Source organism: Gavia stellata, chromosome 14 (assembly GCF_030936135.1).
Source record: "Gavia stellata isolate bGavSte3 chromosome 14, bGavSte3.hap2, whole genome shotgun sequence".
Taxonomy (NCBI): Eukaryota; Metazoa; Chordata; class Aves; order Gaviiformes; family Gaviidae; genus Gavia; species Gavia stellata.
The window spans coordinates 3,601,572-3,623,470 of NC_082607.1; the positions used below are offsets into that span (position 1 = coordinate 3,601,572).

The 21,899-nt window shown below is 39.6% G+C and overlaps 1 protein-coding gene across 1 annotated transcript in view; it reads left to right on the forward strand.

Moving 5' to 3' along the window:
* The window catches only part of DACH2 (dachshund family transcription factor 2), a 311,255-nt gene that overhangs the window by 142,244 nt on the left and 147,112 nt on the right, over positions 1-21,899 (forward strand). Inside the window, exons 3-4 of the mRNA XM_059824400.1 lie at positions 5,611-5,633; positions 14,781-14,896. Of these exons, the coding sequence (XP_059680383.1) occupies positions 5,611-5,633; positions 14,781-14,896 (139 nt within the window). The remainder of the gene's footprint in view (positions 1-5,610; positions 5,634-14,780; positions 14,897-21,899) is intronic.

Consider the following 21,899-nt stretch of genomic DNA (forward strand, 5'->3'; position numbering starts at 1 on the left):
AATCTTGTAAATACTTTATTTCAGGAAATCTCTGAACTTGTGAGTAACTCATGCCACTTTTCAGTGCCCTGAACTGATTTTTGGCTTTTTCTGTGGTTTGGTGTGTCCAGTTTTTCTCGCCATATCTGACAGAGCCTAAATGATTTAAAAATACGCATTTACAAAACGACATTGTGTTTCTCTGTCAGTGGCAAACCAGTTGTAACTCTGGTGGGAAAGGTAGAAAGGTTTGTGGGTGTAGCTTTTCTCTCCAGGAAGCTGTCGATAGAAAAGCAGACAAGCTTTTGGTCAGAAAAGTACTTTTTCAAGTCAGATATAAAAAAAAAAGTAGTAGTTGAAGCTAATGATGAGTTGAGAATAATTATTCCCACTTGGATTCGTTATGTGCCCTAAGAACACCTGGGAGGGAAAGGGTAAATGTTACTGATGGAGCAGAGGGAATATTACCATGAAGGGAAAGCGAGTGATGCTGTAATCGCTTAGGGGAGGCAATGAGACCCGCTGCTCACAGACTGCAATGGGGAGAGGTCAGGGAGGAATTAGATATCATGAAACCAGTGTCTTTATTGAATCCATGTTTTTGGTAGCCAGCTGAGTTACAGATTCTAGTTGAAACATCCTCCTTCTCATACAATCAACTCTGAGGTTGGCCAAAGTCAGAATCAGAGTGCAGCGTGGTTTGTTTGTGCAGTCATTTCAATCATCTGCTATTATGAAGAGTTTTAATCAGGTGAAGTTTTTGTGTGTCTGTGTGTGTGCAAAATATGGCAAGTTTCTGGCATTACTGCTGGGCAAGTCTTGCTTAACATAATTGATATTACTACTCTAGTTTTATACTGAGGTATCAGAGAGAAAAATTCAATTGTAAATCTCTTGTGTATCAAGATACTCCTCTCTGCCTCTTCTCCAGCTTCAGCTCCCTTTGCTGACCCACGAAGCTCTTCATAGTAGTGACAGTCCTGATGTGACGCTTCAGGAAAATTCTTACCTTTTTCAAGAGCCGTGTGGCAGTATTGGGATAAATGGTACCAATGGACCAAGGTTTCACTCAGATGCAAATTAAGTTTATTAGCATGTCATTTTAATCAGGGTTTGGACGGATTCAAAATCACCTTGGAGAGCAAGATCCCCGATGTCTTTTGGAGAGGTTTTAACTTCAAGAACTGTTTGTTAGGCTTTAAGCTCTGTTCCTAAGCCTGTCACTGAAGTCAGGGTCTCTGAGGTCAGGGGACTGACGGAGGTGACGCCTGCCGACCGCCATCACAGCGCTTCTCAAATCCCTGCCGCTCCTACAGAAGCCGCCCTTTGGTCCATGTTGTTGAGGCATTTACTTCGTTGTAATAATATTACCAACTTTTTTGTCTGGAAAAAGTCATTACAGGTACTTAAATTAACTCAGTCACATGAGGTTTTTTTAAAAGATGAATACAATTCTTCTCTTTAGAGGGTTTTTTTAATTTATGTCAGTGTTGCATGTTTGGATATCCCTAGTACAAGCAGAGGCAATACTGTGTACCTTGGAGATAGTTTTTAAGTCACTTCCAGGAGTAGTGACGTGAACATTTGTTGGACAAGCTGCAGAATTTACTGCTTAGCATTTATCTCCATAGAAAAGTTTCAGTTTTCTAGAAGAAAGCTTTTGAAAAAAATTTTAAAAATAGAGCACAGGGTTGGTTTGTTTGTTTTTGTATGTTTATAGTTAAAATTAGGGCTTTCTACTGTTCTTGCACTAAACCTATACCCTTTGCTTGTTCGCCGGAGACTACCTTGCTGTGTCCAGCCGCACAGTCCCTCACGTGCCACCCGCTGTGGGTCAGGGTAAGGAGGGGGAGATCACGTTTCCACAGAGGTGCCGCCATCTTTGCCCGTGGGCTCAGCTGTGCCCTGTGCTGGAGCCATTGTGGAGCCGGACAGAACCGGCTGGAACCGGCCGTGTCCGGCGCGGGGCAGCCCCCGATCTCTCCTCACAGAGGCCCCTGCAGCCCCCCGCTGCCAAAACCTGGACGTGTAAGCCCAATACGTCGTGAAAGGCCTCAGAAGCATTATCTCTTGATTTTACTGCCAAAAATATTAAGATGTTATTTGTTCAGTCTGTGACTCCGTGCATGTGGAGAACATTTCTGTTGAGTGTGCTCTTCAAAGTAGGGGGAAAAGGCAAGAAAATGCCCCGTGGCTCAAAAAAGGAGCTTGACAATATCAGCAATGAAGGTTGATGATTTTTTTTTTCTTTAAATGGTAGAAAAAAATTATTGCATGATTGAGTATTGGAAAAAAATTAAGAATACAGTGGATAATCCATCACTTAAGGCCTTTAAAATGAAAACTAGATGGCTTTCCCAAAGCTAGGCTATTATCTTGAAAGCGTGAGCTCAAATCAGGATTATACGCTCAGGAAGGAGCCCTTTTTTTTAGCTCACAGGAGAGGAGTCCTTTTTAAGTCTCTTAAAAAACCAGAATCATGGCTAGGATTTAGTTAGAAGATCGGAGCCTGGGCTTGGACTGATACCGATCCTTGATGCCATAGAGCTATCTACCAAAACATCGTCCGAAGAGGTGCCAAGGAGCAAGAGGAGGGGTAGCCAGGCACTGAGAACATCCCCACGAGTTCATACAGTAGCGGAGATTGCTCTTCAAATGTGTGCAGGTACTTAACTCTATTTGGTAGTTTCCCCTTGGAGTCCTTGCGAGCTGCTTGTATTTCCAAAAGCTGTGAACAGTGTGACCTTGAACTGAAGGAATGGCATTTATTGTCCTTGGACACAGGAAGGACATCGGTCTCCAGTGTGGGGTCGGTTCCGATCATCCTGATCAGTGACTTCCCCTTGCGCCATTGGAGTTTTGCTGACAGGTAGGGCTAGTCTAAATAGGGCTGTTTAAATGGGGTTTGGTGTACAGTCCCATTCATATTAGCATCTTATGGTAACAGGAAGATTTTAAAGACAAATTTAATGTTAATTTTGAAAATCCTGCTTCTGCCCTTTTTATATGTTTGTGGCCCTAAAGGTTTGTGTTTTGTTGTTTAAAAATACTTTTTCTTTTGTACATTTGCAGTAGAAATAATAACCTGGTCTATCTCTGTGGCTAACAAATGAAATACTAACAGTCACAACATCTGTAAAGGTAAAGGTGGAGCACTGTAGCTACTTACTTACACTGCCTGTTTAATTTCATACTGTTCCAGGACCACCAGCTAACTAAAGGGTATTGTCTGTGTTGCGAAGGTTAACCCTCAGATGTTTACTTCTGGATACAATCACCTAATCATAGAGGCTCCTTTTGATTGCTGTGAACAATTCTTCCTTTCAACATGGACATAGGTGCAAAGGGTGATTTAGAGGACTGTTTCTATGTTCTTTCATTTATTATTCTTTGAAAGGTGAATTTCTGCTTTCTAACTTTGAAGAGTCTTTGCAAAATTGTGAAAATACTGAAACTTGTGATGCAGAGATTAAAAAACGGTTAAAGCAAGAATAGTTTCCCATTGCATCCAAGTTGAATTGCTACGAAAATATTGTACCACCGCACTACAATATACCACTGTTACAGAATTAGCTATCATCTCATGTGGGTTATGTGATACTCAGTGCTGTAAATACGTCAAGTGCTTGCTATTAGGTTTCTATCCATAGATAATAGGCTTAAACAGTCATGTTTTTTACAAGTTTCATTGAATTGAATCTTATTGAGATACAGCTCAGTGGAAAACAGCAGTATTTCAAAAACCTTTCTTTGTAATAATGTTCCCCTAAATTGGCATTGAATTCAGATACAGCTCAAAAGTAAAACTTGTAAAGATCTAATATAATTCAGACAAATGCTCATGATGTGTCGTATGTGTAATAGATGGTGATTCCCTGCTTGGAAAGTATCCATGCAAATATTTGTAGAAGTATGTATGTGGAAACTATAAAATAGTGCTTGAAAAAATTGGTGCTAAATTAACTCAGATGAACGCAGATTTATAGCTCCTTAGTGTAACGGCCTATCTTTGCACTAGGCTGGACTGTATGCTGCAATATATGTGATGTTCAGCTACATTACTGAAAGTGAGTTTTCTCCTACCCTTTCTAATTCAATTTTCGGTTCAATACTATTTTTTGTCTTTGGGGCAAATCCTGAAGATGTTATACAGATCATTTTCTCTTTCAAGGATTTTCTTCATAGGTGAGATTGAGGCTGTTCATTGTCACCATGCGGTCCTCACACATTCCTTATCCCAAGAGATAGTCCATGATTCAGTCCCGCAGTCCTGGTTTTGGGAGCTGTGTCCTGAAGGAGTGATGGCTGGGCTGAGCGATATCCTCCAGCCCAGGGTGGAGCCTGCTGACAGCCTGGAAATTGAGCTGTCAGTTGGGGAAGGAAGCCCGTCAGGCTCTGAGCAGACATGCAGTGAATAGCAGCAGGTAACAGAGACCTGTGTGGTCCTGTGCGGTTGTCCATATGCTGGATTTGAGGTTTACTGAAAGAGAATAACTGACACTTTCTGTAGCTCTTTGAGGAAGGCACACCGTTAATGGCTTGCCCATGTAGAATCTTTATTCTGTCTATGTCTTTGTCAACATCAGCTGTAGGCTGTTGGAGTGGAGCTGTGTTTGTTCCCATGCTGACCCCAGTGCCTGCTTTGACATCTATTTACGTCAGTTCTGAGCTTCCGCACACAGGTGGAATAATGCTAAACATGTTTTCAGTGGCTTTCTTTTACATACTGAATAGTTAGATATTTTAAGAAATGAAAAAATAGCTAGAATGCAAATTGCATTATAATATTGCCTATAATCTCCAGTGGTTCACAGCTTTCACTGGATTCAAAATCCAAGTAGAACTATCCGAGTAGCTGAGCCGAGGTTTCCAAGGCTCATTATGTACTTGGCAATATCTCTGGCGCTTTCACATTTGGTTTAGCTGGACACCTTGGGTGAGCATTGTTTTGACAACAAATCTGTAATTTAAATTTGTGGTTCTGGGTACGTAGTTAGTGGCATGATTCCAGCACTGACAGCCCCCCCAGTTTAATCTAGGTAGAGTAGGTAACAATAGTAGTAAAGACACAGCAGCAGGAACTTTGTCCCACTGGGTTATGATCTCAAGTTGCTAAATGAACTGTATTTTATCTATCCATGCCACTGCATCTTCACTGCTACATTTACTAATTTAATGTAGTTAAATTAGTGTGTGTATACGTACATGTGCTGTAGTCACGCTTTCGATTTCATTACTGACATGCCCTTAAATTGAGTTGGTGCAATGTGTTCAATAAGTAGGCCTTTCATCTTGTCTGCAGCTGTGAATCACCACAATTCTGAAATTTGGTGACTTATTCCCCTTTTTCCCATGACAAGTGTTATTTGACAGGAAAAAATTAACAGCAGGAATGTTGAGGCACTTTTATATCTGCAAGCCCAGTTGTAAGTAATTCAGAAAGAGTTATTTAAAGTTTTATATCTCCATGAACCAAAAATCCTTTTTTGGTTTGAAACTTACTTTGAAATGCCCGACTTCAGAAATAAGCAGTTAACTTCCTTAAGTAAGAACCAATCACTTGTTCTCTATTTCAACTAGACTATAGTAACATTTGAATACTAGGAATTTAGGTAATCTTTCCAATTGTAGACCCAAACTCAAGTTTTAAATAAGTAACCTAATCAGTAAATAACCAAAAGGCCCTGTAGAACTTGGTGGGGGTAAATCTGTAAGATGTGTGTCTATGAATGGAACAGTTTTACAAAGAATATTATCTGGTATTGACTTTCATAGTTTTAGTTTTTTAAGATTAGTACTCTAGCGGGGCTTTTTAATACATCTGTTTAAGAAGCGTACAGAAAGCTCATTTAAATTCTGTATTACCTTTTTGCACAGTTAAAGGCAAGTAGTCCTGGATTTGTGATTTTTTTTTCAAGTGAGGTAGACTGCATTGAGATATATTGAGACAATGAAGTTTTGCAAAAAGTAAATTCTACTGTAAGTTAGATAATTTATATTTCTCTATACTGCTTCAGTATTTTTCCAGATAGCGTTACTGAGGATGTTTTAATGAATCAGACCCACATTTATTTTTTTCAAATAAAATAAGTGTCTTTTTTTTACCTCTGTTGTAGTATCTGAAGACCTTTTTATGCAGTAGGCGGAGAAATGCCTACCAGGTCTCATGCAGGAGCTAGACTAAGAGCCACAGGTAACTCCTAGTGAGAACTCTCAATCGCAGTTACTGCAGAAGGATACTTCTACTTCCGCACTTCTCATAATTCTTAGTGCTTGTTCTTTTTTTTTTTTTTGAGAAGCTTCTAAATTTACATATCAACTAATTAGAAAGTCTTAGCTTTCAGTTGTGAAACTTTTGGGGGAAAAAAAACCAACACCACTCTCTTCAGTCTCTCCTGGCCCTTTCTAGAGAAGAAAAGCTTAGAAGTGTGATTATTTTGAAACTTAAAATATTACAAAATTAAAAGCCAAATAAAAATGTGCAAAATGGATCTTTAAAATTAGAATTTTATTTATTCTCGTGATTTAAGGGTCATGATTTGTGAACATTTGGGGTTAGAAGTACTGTAACTAGGTAAAGTAAATGAAGTATAAAATAGCTTTACAGTTACACTTTCTGTCAGGTGAGTAGTCAACCCTTAAATTGTCTGTTCCATCACCTTTCTTTCTTTGACGAAGTAAAAATTTAATGAATTTTTATCGGGAAGATGTCAACACTGATATTAATAATCGGAGATATATTTGGACTCAGTTGTGGAAAACATGGAAACTGAGAATTTGCTGTGGGCTAAAAAAAGGGAGAATAAAGAACAATGCATTGCATCTCCTCTCCCCAGGCAGGCGGCTTTCTCTGGCTTGCCAGGGGAGCCGGTGATCCCAGGAGGTACAAGGCATAGCTGACAGCTACAAAATAAATATACAGGTGTTATTTGGAGTGTTAGAATAGTGCGTTTCTCTGCTCCCTGGAAGCTCTTCAGGTGGCCGCTTGAGGAACGCGCAGGGTAAAGGGACTTGGCTTGCCTGACTCCCTTGCTTGTTATCCAGGGGAGCCAACTTGCTGCTGTTTGGTGTCTTGCCTTCATGCCATATATGTCTGCCATGTGTAATACTACCGGCAGGTTGTCCCTAAGTCCTGTGCAATTTGTAGAATGTTATATAGGTAGAACTTTTGGGAAGAGCAGCCCCTTTTTTAACCAAGTGTCTCATGACTTCCTTTTAAGCGAACTAGAAAAACATGATCTGCATGAAAATGCAAGTTTAGAAACGTGCTGGAAAACCATGCTGAGCCAATGGTTGCTGTTAGTTGAGATTGAACTGGAAGCATGTTCTGAGCATAGGGGCTGCTTTCAGTTTGGTTCAGGGGCTTCAATAATTGCCTGGTTGATGAAAAAAAAGAATAAAATGCTTATTAAACTTCAAGGCAGTACCAAGGTGGTAGGGCTTTCACGTACACTGGAGAATAGCATCAGGATGCAAATGATCTTGACAAACTAGAAAGCTTGTCTTAAATAGGATTCTGTTCGATAAGGACATAATGCGGTGTAAGAAAAAACTGAAGTGGGTCAAGTTACACTATTCCTACCTGTAATCCGGGATAAGCTATGTACCTTTGCTGTTTGTAGCACATGTTCAGGGAGTCTGAAGATCATAGATATAAACATGAAGTCTATAAATTCCATCTGTATCTATGAAACATCACAAAGGCAAAATATGATGAGTTCTTAAAAAATACAGAGTGTCTGTAAAGCAGGAAAATGGAAGTTGTTTTCCATGTCTGCTGAGTAGATGGCAAAAGTATCTTGTTTAAATTAAACAGAGGAAAACTAGGTTAGAAGTCAGCCCCTCTTTCCCCCATAAACCTTTCCTGATAGGAAGGCTAGCCTAAGCATTGGTGTGGATTTGCCTAGGGATGTTGTGAAATCTCCAGCACCGAGTGTTTTCAGAGGCAGGCTAGACTGACGTTTGTCAGGAATGATTTGAGCGTACTTGATCCTGCCTTGGGGCGGGGGTAGAGAGAGCAGGTCACCTTTGAGGCCTATTTCAGCTTTATGAAGCTGTGAGTGAATCCAGCAATACCGTCACCCCAAACGCTCGTGCTGCTGCTCTTGGATTGTGCTGTTACCTCATACTCTGAAGAGTCTGACTGATGGCTTCTGTCATATACAGTGTTATAAAGCATTGGGATAACTGTGGAATCGGTGTATTTAGCAAAAAACAGTATCCAGCTGGATGTGTAGTGTTTTGGTTTATTTCTGCTGTGTTGTATTCTCAGGCATCTGTACGAGTGACAAGACTTGGGCTATTGCTAAAGGTGATTATGGCAGTAAGTCCAGAAGGTTAAGACTTGGGGAGGATTTTAACTGCTGCTGGTGCTGTGCTGAATGCCCTCTACTCCACCTGGATGGGTTAAGAGCAGAAAACTAGAAATACTCAGAAAGCTGGACAGCGGTCAGATGTGGGAGAGAGGGATTGGAGGAAGTGGACTTGGGTGGGATGGGAACAGGATTGGTACGAAAATTAAGGAAAAGACTAGGTAGAGGGTGGGTAGCTGTGTGGCTGAGAGGTCTTCATCCCTTAAGGACCAAAACTCACTGCAGTAATTTCAGGAGAGTAACTGTATGTGGACCTCGGTGACAGGCTTGGTGAATCATGCTTCCAGCTCCTTCATGTCACTGTTGACTGTGCTGGTAGAAGCCGAATGGAGGAGAGATTGCAGGTACTAAAGTGCTTCTGGCCTGGAGGAAGGAGATTCTGCCAGCTCAGGAGTACTTGGGAGGATGCAGTGGATCTGCCCTCAGGCAGCCCGTTTTACCAGCCTGAAGTTTGGAGCTGAACCCAATTTAGATGTCTGTGCATGAGAAACCATCTGTGGGCTGTGAGCTGGGGTACCTGGAGACTGCGTGTTAAAAGGGAAAGAGTGGCTATATAGATGAGGGTCAGCCGATGCAATTGTTCACTTGCTGTCGCTGGTGTGCGCACAGCTTGTGTTGACGGGGATGTTTCTGAACTAACCTGCCTCGTTCTTGATAGGGGAAGTAAATGTGATGTTATTCAGATGTATACTGGACTTTCACTAATCCCTGATTTTTAGGGAGAACATGATGATAATGTGCTCCTTCCCATTCTTAATGGTAAAGTTAGTAAAGATGTAATGTTCCACGTTAGTCCTGGCTCTGAACAATTCAGTGGTATTAAGGAGTCTTTTTTTGAACAGTAACACCAATTCATAATGACAGAAAAAAAGTTCAGATTTGCTGTGCTTTAGGAACACACTTTGACTGATGTTTTCTCTGAGGCAGATGTTGAGGACCCTCCTCACTCAAAAACCCTGGAGAATTGAATGGGAAGATTTTGGTTTGGAGTGTCAGAGCTTTTCTCCACAATTACCTTCTGTCTGCTGAAGTGAGAAGGAAGCGTGCTGAGCCTCTGGAAGATGTGCTGTGGCTCTCCTCGTGCTGGTGTGGGCACTCTTTCATGAGAGTTGCCATAGGGACCAGGTTCTAGTTATCAGCTCAAACAACTTCATGTATGATTAATGTTAATTGCCCATTTTGCATGGATGACTTTTTTCTTCCTGCTGAATTGGCTCTTGTTGCCTTTGATGTGGCTGGTGATCCAATGTCCTGCAATGGTTAGACAAGTGATCAGTTTGCCAGCACTGAGAGGAGACAGAATCAGGTTGCTGCGAGGTCAGAGTTTGCTTCTCTTCTTAAACACTGAAAGGTCAAGTAGAGTTTAACTACCATTGGCATCTTTGAAATGTTGTAATAAATGCCAAAGCAAGGAGATTATTTTAAATCCATGCTACAATTAAAAATCTTAGGGTAATAAAAGGAAATTATTTTAACTCAAATTATGAAGATGTTTATTGTTAAAGGCTTCAAAGAGTACCTTTCACAATCACTAGCATGTATTTCATGATCTTTGAGGAAAGCAAAATTTTGATTTGTGGTTCCTGTTCCAGTTTCAGGAAAGCAACTAAGATGCAGTTTTCTGGTTTTGGTTTTTTACTTCTAAGTACTTGCACCAGTTACTGCCACTATTATCAAAGCAATTTAGGCAGCATGTCATATAGTACTTCTGTATTTCTCCTTTAAGCCTAATAAAATATGTTGCTATTGAAGAAATCTGTGATACATATGAAAGCTTCCTAAATCACAAGTCTAGCATATTTTTATACCAAATAGCTCAAGACTCATGGAATCAATAATTAATTTATTAACTGGATATCATTTGAAAAAACAAAATCAGCAGTCCTTGCTAGACTGTCTACTGCCAAATCATAAATAGTTGATGACAAAAATGAAAAGTGTAGAACTAAAATTCAGATCTTAACGATCAAAGTATCGGGTACCTCATCTATCACAACTTGGAATAAATATATCACAGAATGTGTCATATCTCATTGACACTGCAAGACATAATGCTTTCCCTTGTTATCTAGCTAACTGCCAAGTCTACAAAGTTTATAGGCTGCTAAGATAATGTGCTGGTGGTAATCCACTTCAGTTGCAGAAATATGAAGTACTGTTGAAATATATTTCTACTTGGTTTATTCTTTGCTCTCAAGAGGATAGGATACTATTTCAGTTCCTCTAAAGAAGCCCAGAGAATGAGAAGCAAAGCATCAGGATAAATTATGCTAAATGGTGGACTAGACCCCAGAGGAAATCATGCTTCTGTGGTACAGTCTTCCTCCATTTATCTTACAAATGTTACATCTAATGTTAATTTTGTAAAGGGGAAGCATTCAAAGATTCATCTGGTCCTTTTAATAATAGTTCTTGTGTTATAGTGTTATTTGTCAAACTCATACCATCATAACTTACTTTTCTAGTTTTGACAGACCATTCATACAGAAAATATTTTGGGCTACTAATACATAACATTTTGTTTCACAAAACACAAATAACCTAGTAATTAAACTCCAAAACTTAACAAATAATTGCCAGCAAGCAATTACCATTCAATTAAAGAGTAATTACATGGTTATTTGTGCCCTGTAAAATAAAGCATTACTGAAATCAGTAACGCAATCAATATTTTAGCAGAAACAGGATGCTGCAGTGATGGACCTTTCAACCTGTGCTGATTAAATTGTCATCCAAGTAACAGTTTCCTAGTTAAATCACCACATGTTTATTTGTCTTGATTAATATGCAAATTCACTTCTGATTCTAGTAAATCTCCTATATTTAAAAGCACAAAAGTAGAGCACTACCATACATCAACAGTGATGTGCTGCATGTTTCCACTGATTAATTACATTTTACAAAGTGTTGATGAATTTGTGGATTTTATGAAATACAGTTGTCTATAATGAGCATAAAATAGAGTTATAAAAGATGGAGCTGATCAGTAATTTTAACAAATCACAAAAATAGCCTTATTATATGTTTTGATTCAAATGAAAAATCCTTGGGATGTCTAGGGAATATATAAAACTTCAAGAGGAAAAATAATAAAATAAGCTCTTAACAGGAGTGGAAAATAAAGGAAAAACAGACATTAATGAACAATTTCTGAACACTTTACTATATAAATTCGATTGTCAAATATACTGTTTAAAGTGTTATTTAATCTCTGACAAATTTAATTCCAAACAAAATACACAAATGAACAACATTGAGGTTAGTTAATTTTTCTCTTTCAGAGTTTGTGGGTAGGGTGGATGACAAGAATGACTGTAGAACTGTAGTGCAAACACAGGTGAAAAACCAAAACCTCCAGTCTACTTCACTTTCAAGCAATTGATGACCCAAGGACTATTTGGTTTCAGTTTTATTTTTGAGAGATACTAATAGAATTTTAATCGGTATAGACTTTCAGCTGGCCAATTTATTTGCATTTGTTCAGTAAAAAGAATGAGATTACTAAATTTACGAATGAGAAATGGTATTGTACGTCTGTTTTAGTCTCCATGGTATTCACTTGTGACCATGACTCTTGTACTTTAAAATGTTTTTAAAAGATACCTATAAACAAGCAGTTTCTAACTGAAGTAACATCTAATTTAGAATTGAGTAATTTTCCATTCACAAAGACCTGTTATTTATGTAGAGATTTTAGATTCTCAAAGAAACACATTTAAAATTGTTTGAAGCTGATCATTCCTGTTTATGCATCCTTTGTTATCAATGAGGAAAAGATTTTTCTACACTTCTTGAATGCGTAACTTTCTTGAATGAGGTGTAAAGGAAAAGGTGAAGAAGAAAATGCAATAAAAGAGCAGGTTGACAATAGATTAGGGAAAATAATATTAAATAAAGTTAATATTCGTATGCTAATGCTATTAGCATTTATATGCTAATACTTACATAATCACAAATGATGTCATCATCTCCTAAAACTTTTTTTTTTAATCCTGGGCATTCTGTCAGTGCATAACCACAGATTTGAGGGTTTCACTTCTGCTTGTAGTATATGCTGGGAAACACCTACAGATCTGATCTGGTAAACCTGTGGGCTACGAGTTGTCTCCTCAGAGTCATTGAAATGAACTGTTGTCTGTGCATAAGTAGGAGTGAAACTCCCTTGTCTCCCCTCGTCTTTCTCTGAAATCCCAAATCATAAATGAAAGGTCTCTTCATAAAATCTTTTAAAACTGTTTTGTTTTTAAAATGCGTTTCTTAGATTGCTATCAACATATGGAGTTTTATGCAAAAGACTTGTTAGTATTTGAGCTTGAGAAGAGAATGTTTTGTAGTTTTGTTGATTGAGCTCTTCTGCTGGAGAAAGCTGCTAATTTTAGCTGTTTTGTAATTTTTTCAGAGACAGTAAGTGCCACCTAAGCACTTACACATGCATGTGTTTAAGCACAGACTTCTGTAAATCAAAAGAGCAACAATTCTTTTTTGTTTACAGCCCCCACATATCAGCCTAATACTGTCTGTTAGACAATATTCTTGTGCAGTAGATGATTTCAGCAGGTGATTTTAATAGAGGATGCACGTGTGCATCTAACTTCCTGTGAAACTCAACTACTCTAATTTTAGGTTTACTTTATTATAACCTAGTGAGTCTGCGCTCTTGTAGTAGGCTTTACTACAGAGCCATCATAGTATGATAAACAACTTAAAGCATAAAAAAGAAAAATGGAAAAAGCACTGAATAAAATGAAATACAAAATGGACAAACCCGAAGCTAAAAAGGGGGGGGGGGGTTATAGTTTTGTAGAGCTAGAATAATAAACCAAAAAAATGATTTTCTGCTACTTTGATGTACAGTAAAACAAAATAACACTTGCACACTGTGATAAATGAACAGGTTAATGGTACCTCTGTGTAGTGTTGCTGGAAGTTGTCTTCATTTAAAAGCAGAGTTTGTCTTACATTGATGGAGGGCTTTGCCACTGCAAGTTGATAGAGTGAAGTTTAACTTAAATTTCTTTGTGAACTAGAAGTCATTTTGGAAATGCTTTCTATTCAAACCTCATTCATTGTTGCAGCTTAGTTATTTTAGACAATGTTTTGCTACATTTTGTCAAAAGCGCTATTATTCAACAGAGTAAAATTTGGTTTGACCGAAGAGAAGCAGCAATACCTTTCCAAACATGAGGAGGTTGCATTTTTATTAGCTGGCTTGGGGAAGAGTTGATTCAAGTGGTTTTTTGATCTGTAAATCTCTGTATTATGATGGCAGCTGTGTAGGATGATTTCATGTATGGACACTGATGTAAGGGATGAATGTGGTAGTTGAAAACAATAGTTAAATGTAACAGGTCTGTAAACAGACCTTTAACGTTTTGGATTAAAAACTGCAATCGTAATTCATAAGCTGGTCAAGGGATGGTGAGATCTTTGGCAGGCTGGGCTAACATTCTTGGTTTAACCATGTTTTAATAATTAAAAACACCAGTCAATCCAGAAAGATAAGTAGTCAGTTTTGGAAAAGCTCAGTGTTAAATTATTGCTGCATCTTCAGCAGCAGGCAGTTATCTTCCATGATTCAGAAGGCAAGGTTTAAGATTGTGTTGTGTTCAAGCTTTCAATTTCTCATCTTTAGGCAGTGCAACTTCTAGTTTTCTGTGGTGCATAGATTGTGGAGCAGTTACTGCTGTGACCCCTCTCTGCTAGCCACCTGTAAGGTCGTGGAAGCCCTGGATAATGGAAAAGCTTGACTACTGTATGGGTTGTAGAGGTACATGTAGAGGTGCCTTTCGCAAAGCAGCCCCTTCAGCCAGCCCCGAGTTGGTTCGTAGCGGCAGCTGGAAGCGGCATGGCTGTGTTCATCCAGCACGGGCCTGAGCTGATAAATCCTGGTGCACCCGATTTGAATAGCTTTGGCGTCCCTATAGTCATTGCGTTGTTAATCCACAACGCCCATAAACTGCGGCTTGTGAGCCGAGTAATGCATCTGGTTGCATTTTCAAGACGTTACATGTGAGTTACACATGCATGTGAATTTCCTGAGCTCCATTTTACAGACAGTAGTATTAAGAAAAAAATATTAATTAGCGAAGTAGTGGTACAATAGGGCTAGAAATACGGATTGCTTTCTTTCTGGTCTTGTGGTGCAGATTTAAAAAAAAAAAAAATAGCTTTCTAGTCATTTATGTGACTTTGAGCTTGTGGTTGTGTTAACTGTAGGTACTCTTTGGCAGTTTATTGTTAGTTCATTTGAAACCTGTACAATTTTTCTATGTTTAATCAGCTTATTTTTCTATTTTCCTGGGCAAGAATTTCTAATATATTTTTGTGTATCATTGATGGCTCATATATTTTCTACAAATCAATACCATGTGTAGTAAGCAAATATTTCCAAAAGAAAATGCATTTTCATTTATCCTCTTATTTCATCAGCTCACGACCGGGAAGACCCCCCAAGCGTTCCCTAGGAGTTGCAATACAAGAAAATGCACGTCTTCTGCCCCATGGAGTTCCAGGCCTCTTATCACCAGGACTTATCTCTCCGACAGGTAATAAAATCCATCAGATGATCAGCCTCATCTCTTCATACTGCACAGCAGTTAAAATAAACTAATATTGATCTAACTGCCTTGTCCTTCAGGGCTTTTTCAAGCTTTACCAGAGGTTACATTATTGGATTTTTTGAGTGTTCATGAAAACTCTGTTTTGTTGCTGCAGTGACTGAAATCTAATGGATTTGCAATTTAGTTCTTTATTAATTGTAATTTCCTTACAGGAAATTCCATTAAATGTGTTGTTTTAGTAAAAGAAAAAAAACTGAGAAAATGAACTATTGTCTCGGAGCGCCCTGTAGCATGCATTTCTTCCTTTCAAATGCATGTGTATTTTAGTTCTCATGGGATATGAACAGCGTGGCTAATGTGTATTGTATTGTAACATCATTAATGTATGCTGGGGAGATAGAGAAATGCTTGTACGAATGATAGAAGAAACACTTGAAAAGCAGATAAGTCTGCATTGCCACAGTGGATTGTACTTTAATAATCTGCATTCAGTATCATAATACGAAAAAACAAGCATGAAAATATGTGAAATTATAAATAAGCCCTGAACATAATTTAATGCACAGCATTTGATTTCACTTCATTAATTCATTAATAGAGTTTAAATTAAAGCTTATGCTATCCTGATGAGTGTTTTAATTTTTTATTAATTGATGTGTGCTAAAGGTAAGTTTATTTTGGTAATAAAGCTATATTACAGAAAATATTCATAAGAGTAATTGTTTAAATATTCAACAGGCTTAGCAGTTTTAGGATTACTGTCCAAGTCCAGTCTAAATATATTGTATCTCCATAATAACCAAACTTAGTGAAATGGTTAGCAGAGTATAAAGTCATAGAACATCTTACAGGAAAAGCAGAATTAAAAAAAATGATTGATAGGAGTGTAGTGACTTCTGTCTTGATCTTGCAGATGCCTCTGCTTGCAGATCCTGTTGCCCTGCAACTGACTGCCTTAGCGGGTCTCAGTGTTTAGGGAAGCAATCAAGCTGAGATCCTTAATTTCTCCTACAACTCCAGGTGTCACAAAGACTTCACAGCGAACCAATAATCTTTATCACTGTCAAAGTGGGAATGAACATTCTTACGCAATAGTCACAGTAACATTAACTGAAGTAGTGAATAAAGTATGAAAGCATTTTGCTGGAGCCAGGCGCCACAGTTGAGCTAGTGCAACTTCATGTACTGTTCATATATATGGCAGGAATCGAGAGCTGTGTTTTTACTCTTATAAGCAGTCTATAAATGAGGGGGGTTTTTAGTAGCTCTGTCGTGTTCTCAGCTCAACTTTCATGGATTTGGTTTTGTTTATGTTATTACCAAGTCAGGAAGGCAGAAGAGCTGCCGTGCTTTCGTAATGTCTTGTCGGAAATCCAGAATATCCCATATTACTTTTCCACCCTGTGTGTGTTTGCAAATAGGACATCAAATTATACATTTGCTTTATGCAATATTGCTTTAAATTGGGAAATATTTTAGGATGCAGTGTGCTGAGTATGCACAGTAATATAGTATCATGGATATATTCTGTGTCTCACAGATATTTTGAGTATCACAGAGTTTGAGTAAAAAGTTTTTAAGTTGAATTTCTAGGCTGTTGTAAGTTGTTTGGAGTCTGAAGCAATGACTGGGGTACCTCCTGCTTTATTTAATGTGCAGAGGGTTGCACGAGAACACTGGCCCCGGGAGGCTGTCTTTCAGCCTAGGCCCAGGGCGGCCGCCTTTCTGACCTTGGGAGCCACCTGTGAAAGCCTCTGCATGACCAAGTGCCAAAAGTCACGGACAGCATGCCTCAGGCAGCTGAGTTTTGTGAGCATCTTGTAGGTGGGAGAAAATGCACATTTCCAGAGCGTCACAGCATCGCTGAGGGCCCTGGATGAGGCAGGTCCCTGCAGATGAAGCAGCCCTACCGCCAGCCTTTGGCAGGGCAGCTCCACGCTGACGGCCTTTGTAGTCTTTCCACTTGAGAATCGGAGCTCCTGAAGTTTTTGAGTTGTTTTATCTTGTTCATAAAGAAAGAACAGTGTAAAAGTTAGGGGAATTGCTGAATAATGAAAGGCACCAAAAGAGCCACTTGTAAACTCAGTGGGGATTTGAGCTGTTGTAGACTTGATGGAGCACCCAGGATATGAAGCCTCCATTAGCTTTATTTATACCTATTTACACTTAATTACTGACTGCTTTGCTCTGGTTGACTTCAACACTTTTGCAGTTGGATTCTTTCCTTTTGGCTGAACTAAGAACAAAATGCATTTTAACACTTCTCACACAATAAAGGTTTTTCTTCCAGACTTCTGAGTGGTGGATAATAGACTGGAATAAAAGTTGCAAAGATATTAACCTGTTGTCTACTGGCTAAGTTTTAATTTGCTTATTTATCATCTCACTTGCATATAATTTGCTCTGGTTCTGACATTTTTGGCCCACAGAATTTGTACGTAAACCTGAATCTGTTTCCTGCCCTGGCTGCCCCCTGCTCAGGGACCTGCTGGCTTGGTGGAGGCTTTCTGCTTGGAGCACTCTCTGCTCCCATGCTGTGTTTCAGGCGGCTGTGGGAGGGGAGCACGACCAGGGCTGGGGCAGAGACAGAAGTGAGGAGAGTTTGTGGCATGGTAGGGCTGGATCCATCCCTTCCAGCAGAGTGGGTACTGATATGGAGGCAAGAATGACTCTTTACATCTTGGTAACTTCTTAGGTTACCTGCTTCCTCTAACTGCAGTGTAATTGCCCGAAGCATTTCTTTTGAATGTCTTCCTGTCCACTCCTTGACAATCCCTGTGTCTGATCTTGCCTATTCTTCCTACAGCACAGATACGCAGACGGTTATATCAATCTGCCTACATTGTTCTAAAAAAAAAAAAAAATCACATTCACTCTTCTTATGTGGCTACCTCATTTTCTAATGTGTCCAACTTAGCATCTGAGTTGTTTTCTTCCTCAGATAAGATCATTTTAGTAACAGACTCCACATCAGCAAATGCAGCATGATTCATCCATCCATTACATCTTCCAGTTTTACCTCCTTTTTAGTCTTCTGTCAAGTTAAAGTGAAGGAGTTTGCATCCAGGCTTGCTGTTGGTTAGATGGGTAGCTCTCAAGAAGTTGCTGTTCTGGCTGCAGAGCTCACAGATCTGTCTGTAGAGGGTATTACCGAGTGATGATTAGTAACTTCCTGCAGACTTGAGCGAGCCATCTGTGTTTCCACTCCTAGAAATGTGCTGTTATTTTCATCACCCATTTGGTTTGTGTCAGCTCAGTTTACATGGTCATTTTCACATAATAAACAGGTAGTTAAATTAGGCATACCGCATTTCCCAGTGCAGAGTGTAATTTTTTTACCTCTTGGCAAAGTGGACTACAACTACTCTTACACATAAGTAATTTGTGAAGGAGCTATAAGTGAACCCCCAATCTTTTTAAATATTTGGAGGTACCTTCCACCTTTGGGGAATGGGAACATTGAGCTACGATGAGACCAGAGCAGCAGGGTAGTTAGAACTGCTGTGACTGAGAAAGATGAGGTGGTGTGTCTGGGCTTATGTAAACAGCACAATAACCGTGCCCGGACTGCATCCTTCAAGAGCTGATATTTAAGTACTGTCCATTTTACGTTAACTTAGGAGGAGGTGTTTTGCTTCTCGTATTCCTGTAGAAAATGTTGAAATCAGTGTGGTGCCCTTGCCTGCTGTGAGGGCAGAGGAAAAAACCCTGTATGTCACAGAGGGATGGTCATCAAAGGCTCAGTTCTTCAAACAATGCAGTGTGATGAAGTGACATTAACAAAAAAAGGCTTTATCTCCTATTAATGTACAAGTCTGTGTCGTCAGTGTATCTTAGCAAGGCCGTTGGGACTTACTTATGCAATAGATTTTAAAGGAGGTTTTGGGGTCTGAAGCAATAGTTTGCTGTGTGGATAGAAGCTGAAATCCATTATATGATTTAAGCCAGTAGTTCAGAAAACTGTTGATATGGAATGAAGCTGAGAGTAGTTGGATCTTTTGATAGTTATCCATGCCAACTTCAGTCCTCCTACCCTTTGTTTAGGTCGTGCCCAAAAAAGCTTAGAAAACCACTATAGGAAGTGTTCATTGCGATTTATCTCAATGCAATTTGTAGAATGGCTACTATTATTTCAATAAAATCTTTTTGGGGGCTGCTCCATCTTGTTTTCCAAGGTATTGGAGAGGGTGGCTCATGAAGAAAATTATCCTGCCACTAGAACTTTGTTAGATTGTGGTTCAGGGCACAAACCTGCCTTCTGGGGCAGGTTTTTTTTTGTTTTTTTTTTTCAGGTGGTAGGTTGGGCATCTCTCTGACTGCACATGGGCTGGGAATTCTGCAGCTGAAGCTGATGGGGTGTTGGAAGGTCTGGGGAGGCTGGGTGTCAGGAAGATGGACGCAAGTCTGTTTAAAACACTTCTGTTGCCATTTTATATTTCTGAGATTGGCTGTCTGGAGCTGTGGGCAGCCTGGTAGGCCTAATAGGGTGTATGTTGGCAGGGTATGTGCGGTATAGGTCAGCGGATAGATTGCAGTGAGGATTTAGGGCTGAGGGCTGCTGGGTGCTCAGTGCGGGAGATGAGAGGAAGCCCGGCTGATGGGCAGTTGTGTGTTAGAAAAGGAAAATGAGGCATTTTTAAATGGATACTCAACTTTGGTGGCCTTTGCTGGATGCGAGGAGGGAGGATTCGGAACTTCAGATGTTAGACAGAGGTTCACCCCTGGTTGATGATTGTTTGGTACGAAAACTTGTTGGTCTGTACTATGTGCAGAGACTGCGGCTGGTGCTGCCACAGGTGGGCAGGATGTCTCAGGCCCTCCTGGGTGTTGATACCTCCTGATTAAACCCACCACCAGCATCTTATCATCAGCTGTCTGATGTATTCTTACACTGGTCTGGCCAGGTGAGAGAAGCAAGCCACCTGCATTTCCAAATGTGTAAGATAAACTGCTGTTTTCATTATCAGCTAGGTTAGTTTCACCTCCCTTGAAGTGATCCTTTTTTATTTCATAAACAGACAGATAAAATGGACACTGTCTCATTAGCTGTTTGTCTAGAGTTGTTAAGAATGTAATAATTAAAATATTGACCTGTTTGTACAGATACTAATACTTTTTCAGTATAGTTTTGTCTTGTAGTTAAGAGAAGCTGTTGTGAACTGAATAGTTTCATGTAATTAATATTCTAGTCAAATTAATATTTTAATAGATATACCAAGTCACATCATTGTGGGACTCAAATAAATAGATAGAATAGCTCACAGGAGTATGATAACTTCATGTGTTACTTCAATTCAGCAGTGATGTCAGCAGCCACTTAGTCTTTCTAGAGAAAAGAGCATAAACGAGTATCTGCTGCAGTCTTTAGGCACTTTAATTTGGTATATCCTTGTTAGAGGACTGAATGAGACTAGAGGCTTTTAAGGTCTTTGGTATCCAGTTGCTGTTTATCAAGATGGGCACACGGTCAGCCAGCGCAGCCCCACTGATGCGCAGAACTGCCTGCAGGAACTCCCTGGGGCCATCGACCCCACAGATTGTCTCCTTATTTCCTTCTGAGACTGGTGCTACATCAGTGCCCACCAGCCTCTCCTGGCTGACGAACTGTAAGATGTGCTCAGGGTCAGAAGAGCGGAGCCGCAGGAGCAGCAAGGACATTCCTTTACAGCGGGGCACAGTGGGGCCGGAGGCAGCGAATCTGCTCCACGTGTAGCATTGGCTCAGAGACTGGGATTGCTAAACCAGGCTCTGAAGGTTTGCCTCTCTGTACTGTAAAGCCTGCTTCCAAGAAAGAGCTGTTACTTGAAGAATAAGCATTCACTCAGGGTCACTTTACAGAACATCTATTGACCGATTTCCCCTCTTGGGGCGTTTGATGTAGGGCCGCTGTGGCTGGCAACTGCTGGCGGGAGTCCTGGAGATCCGACAGCAGGGAGCAGACAATTGTAGTGTTAAGGAAACCCTTTCCTTTCTCAGCACGCTTAACTGAACATTTTTGTATGTTTACATCCTATTTCTGTGGCTCACTTCACTGTTTACGATTATCCTTTTTTATTTTTCAGTTGTCATAGATGTCATTTTAAAGCTCCATTTATAATGCAAAGCATATGCATGACTTTGTCATTGTTGGCATTACCTGGCTTGGTAGAAATTATTATTTTTAATCGAAGGCAAGCATACTGATTAAGGATGCCACAACACTCCTCTGCCTATGGGGAACGTTAACAGTTTATAAATTGTTCTTGGTGACAATTCAGTAGTGAATTACTTTGATATATATGGCTAATAAATTAATATGATTAAGTTAATGAGTAGTACAAGTGTTGCCAAACTCCACTCGTCGGGCTTTTAATGCTGCTCCACATTTGCAGCTCTAGCTTCCCCCTGTGGTGAGAGGATCAGTGCTACCTACGCACTGTCATTGTGATAAATGGCATATCCCACAGTGCCCTGCACTCCATCTGGTGTGTCCCCAAAATGAGAAATATTTTATACAAATCACACACTCAGAAGCTCAAAGGACTGTAGAAAGATCTATTTTTTCAAACAATAATAAAAATGCATACATCTCTTTAGCAACTCTTCATTTTTACTGTCATAATGAATGCATATAGCTTTGGGAAATGAAAGCTCATGTGAGTAACATAGGAAAGTTATCCACTACACAGTAAAGCTGACAAATAAGTTACATGCTCACTCTTTTATTTTATCATGAAATGTTCTTAGATAAAAAATGATGTTAGAACATCTATTTAACTGGATTTTAAAATTAAAGACCATGTATGCCACATGATTGAGTACCACCCCGTCTCATGCCAGCAAATTTCTGTGCTGAAGGGAGCATGAATTTGAGTGAATGAGGAATGCAGGATCATATCATTACTCTTTAAAATACAGCCATTTGATAGGGTTCTGATATACTTGGTGACTATGAGTCACTCGGTTTCTCTCTTCCCTTTTCTCTTTTAATACTTATCTTTCTTTAGGG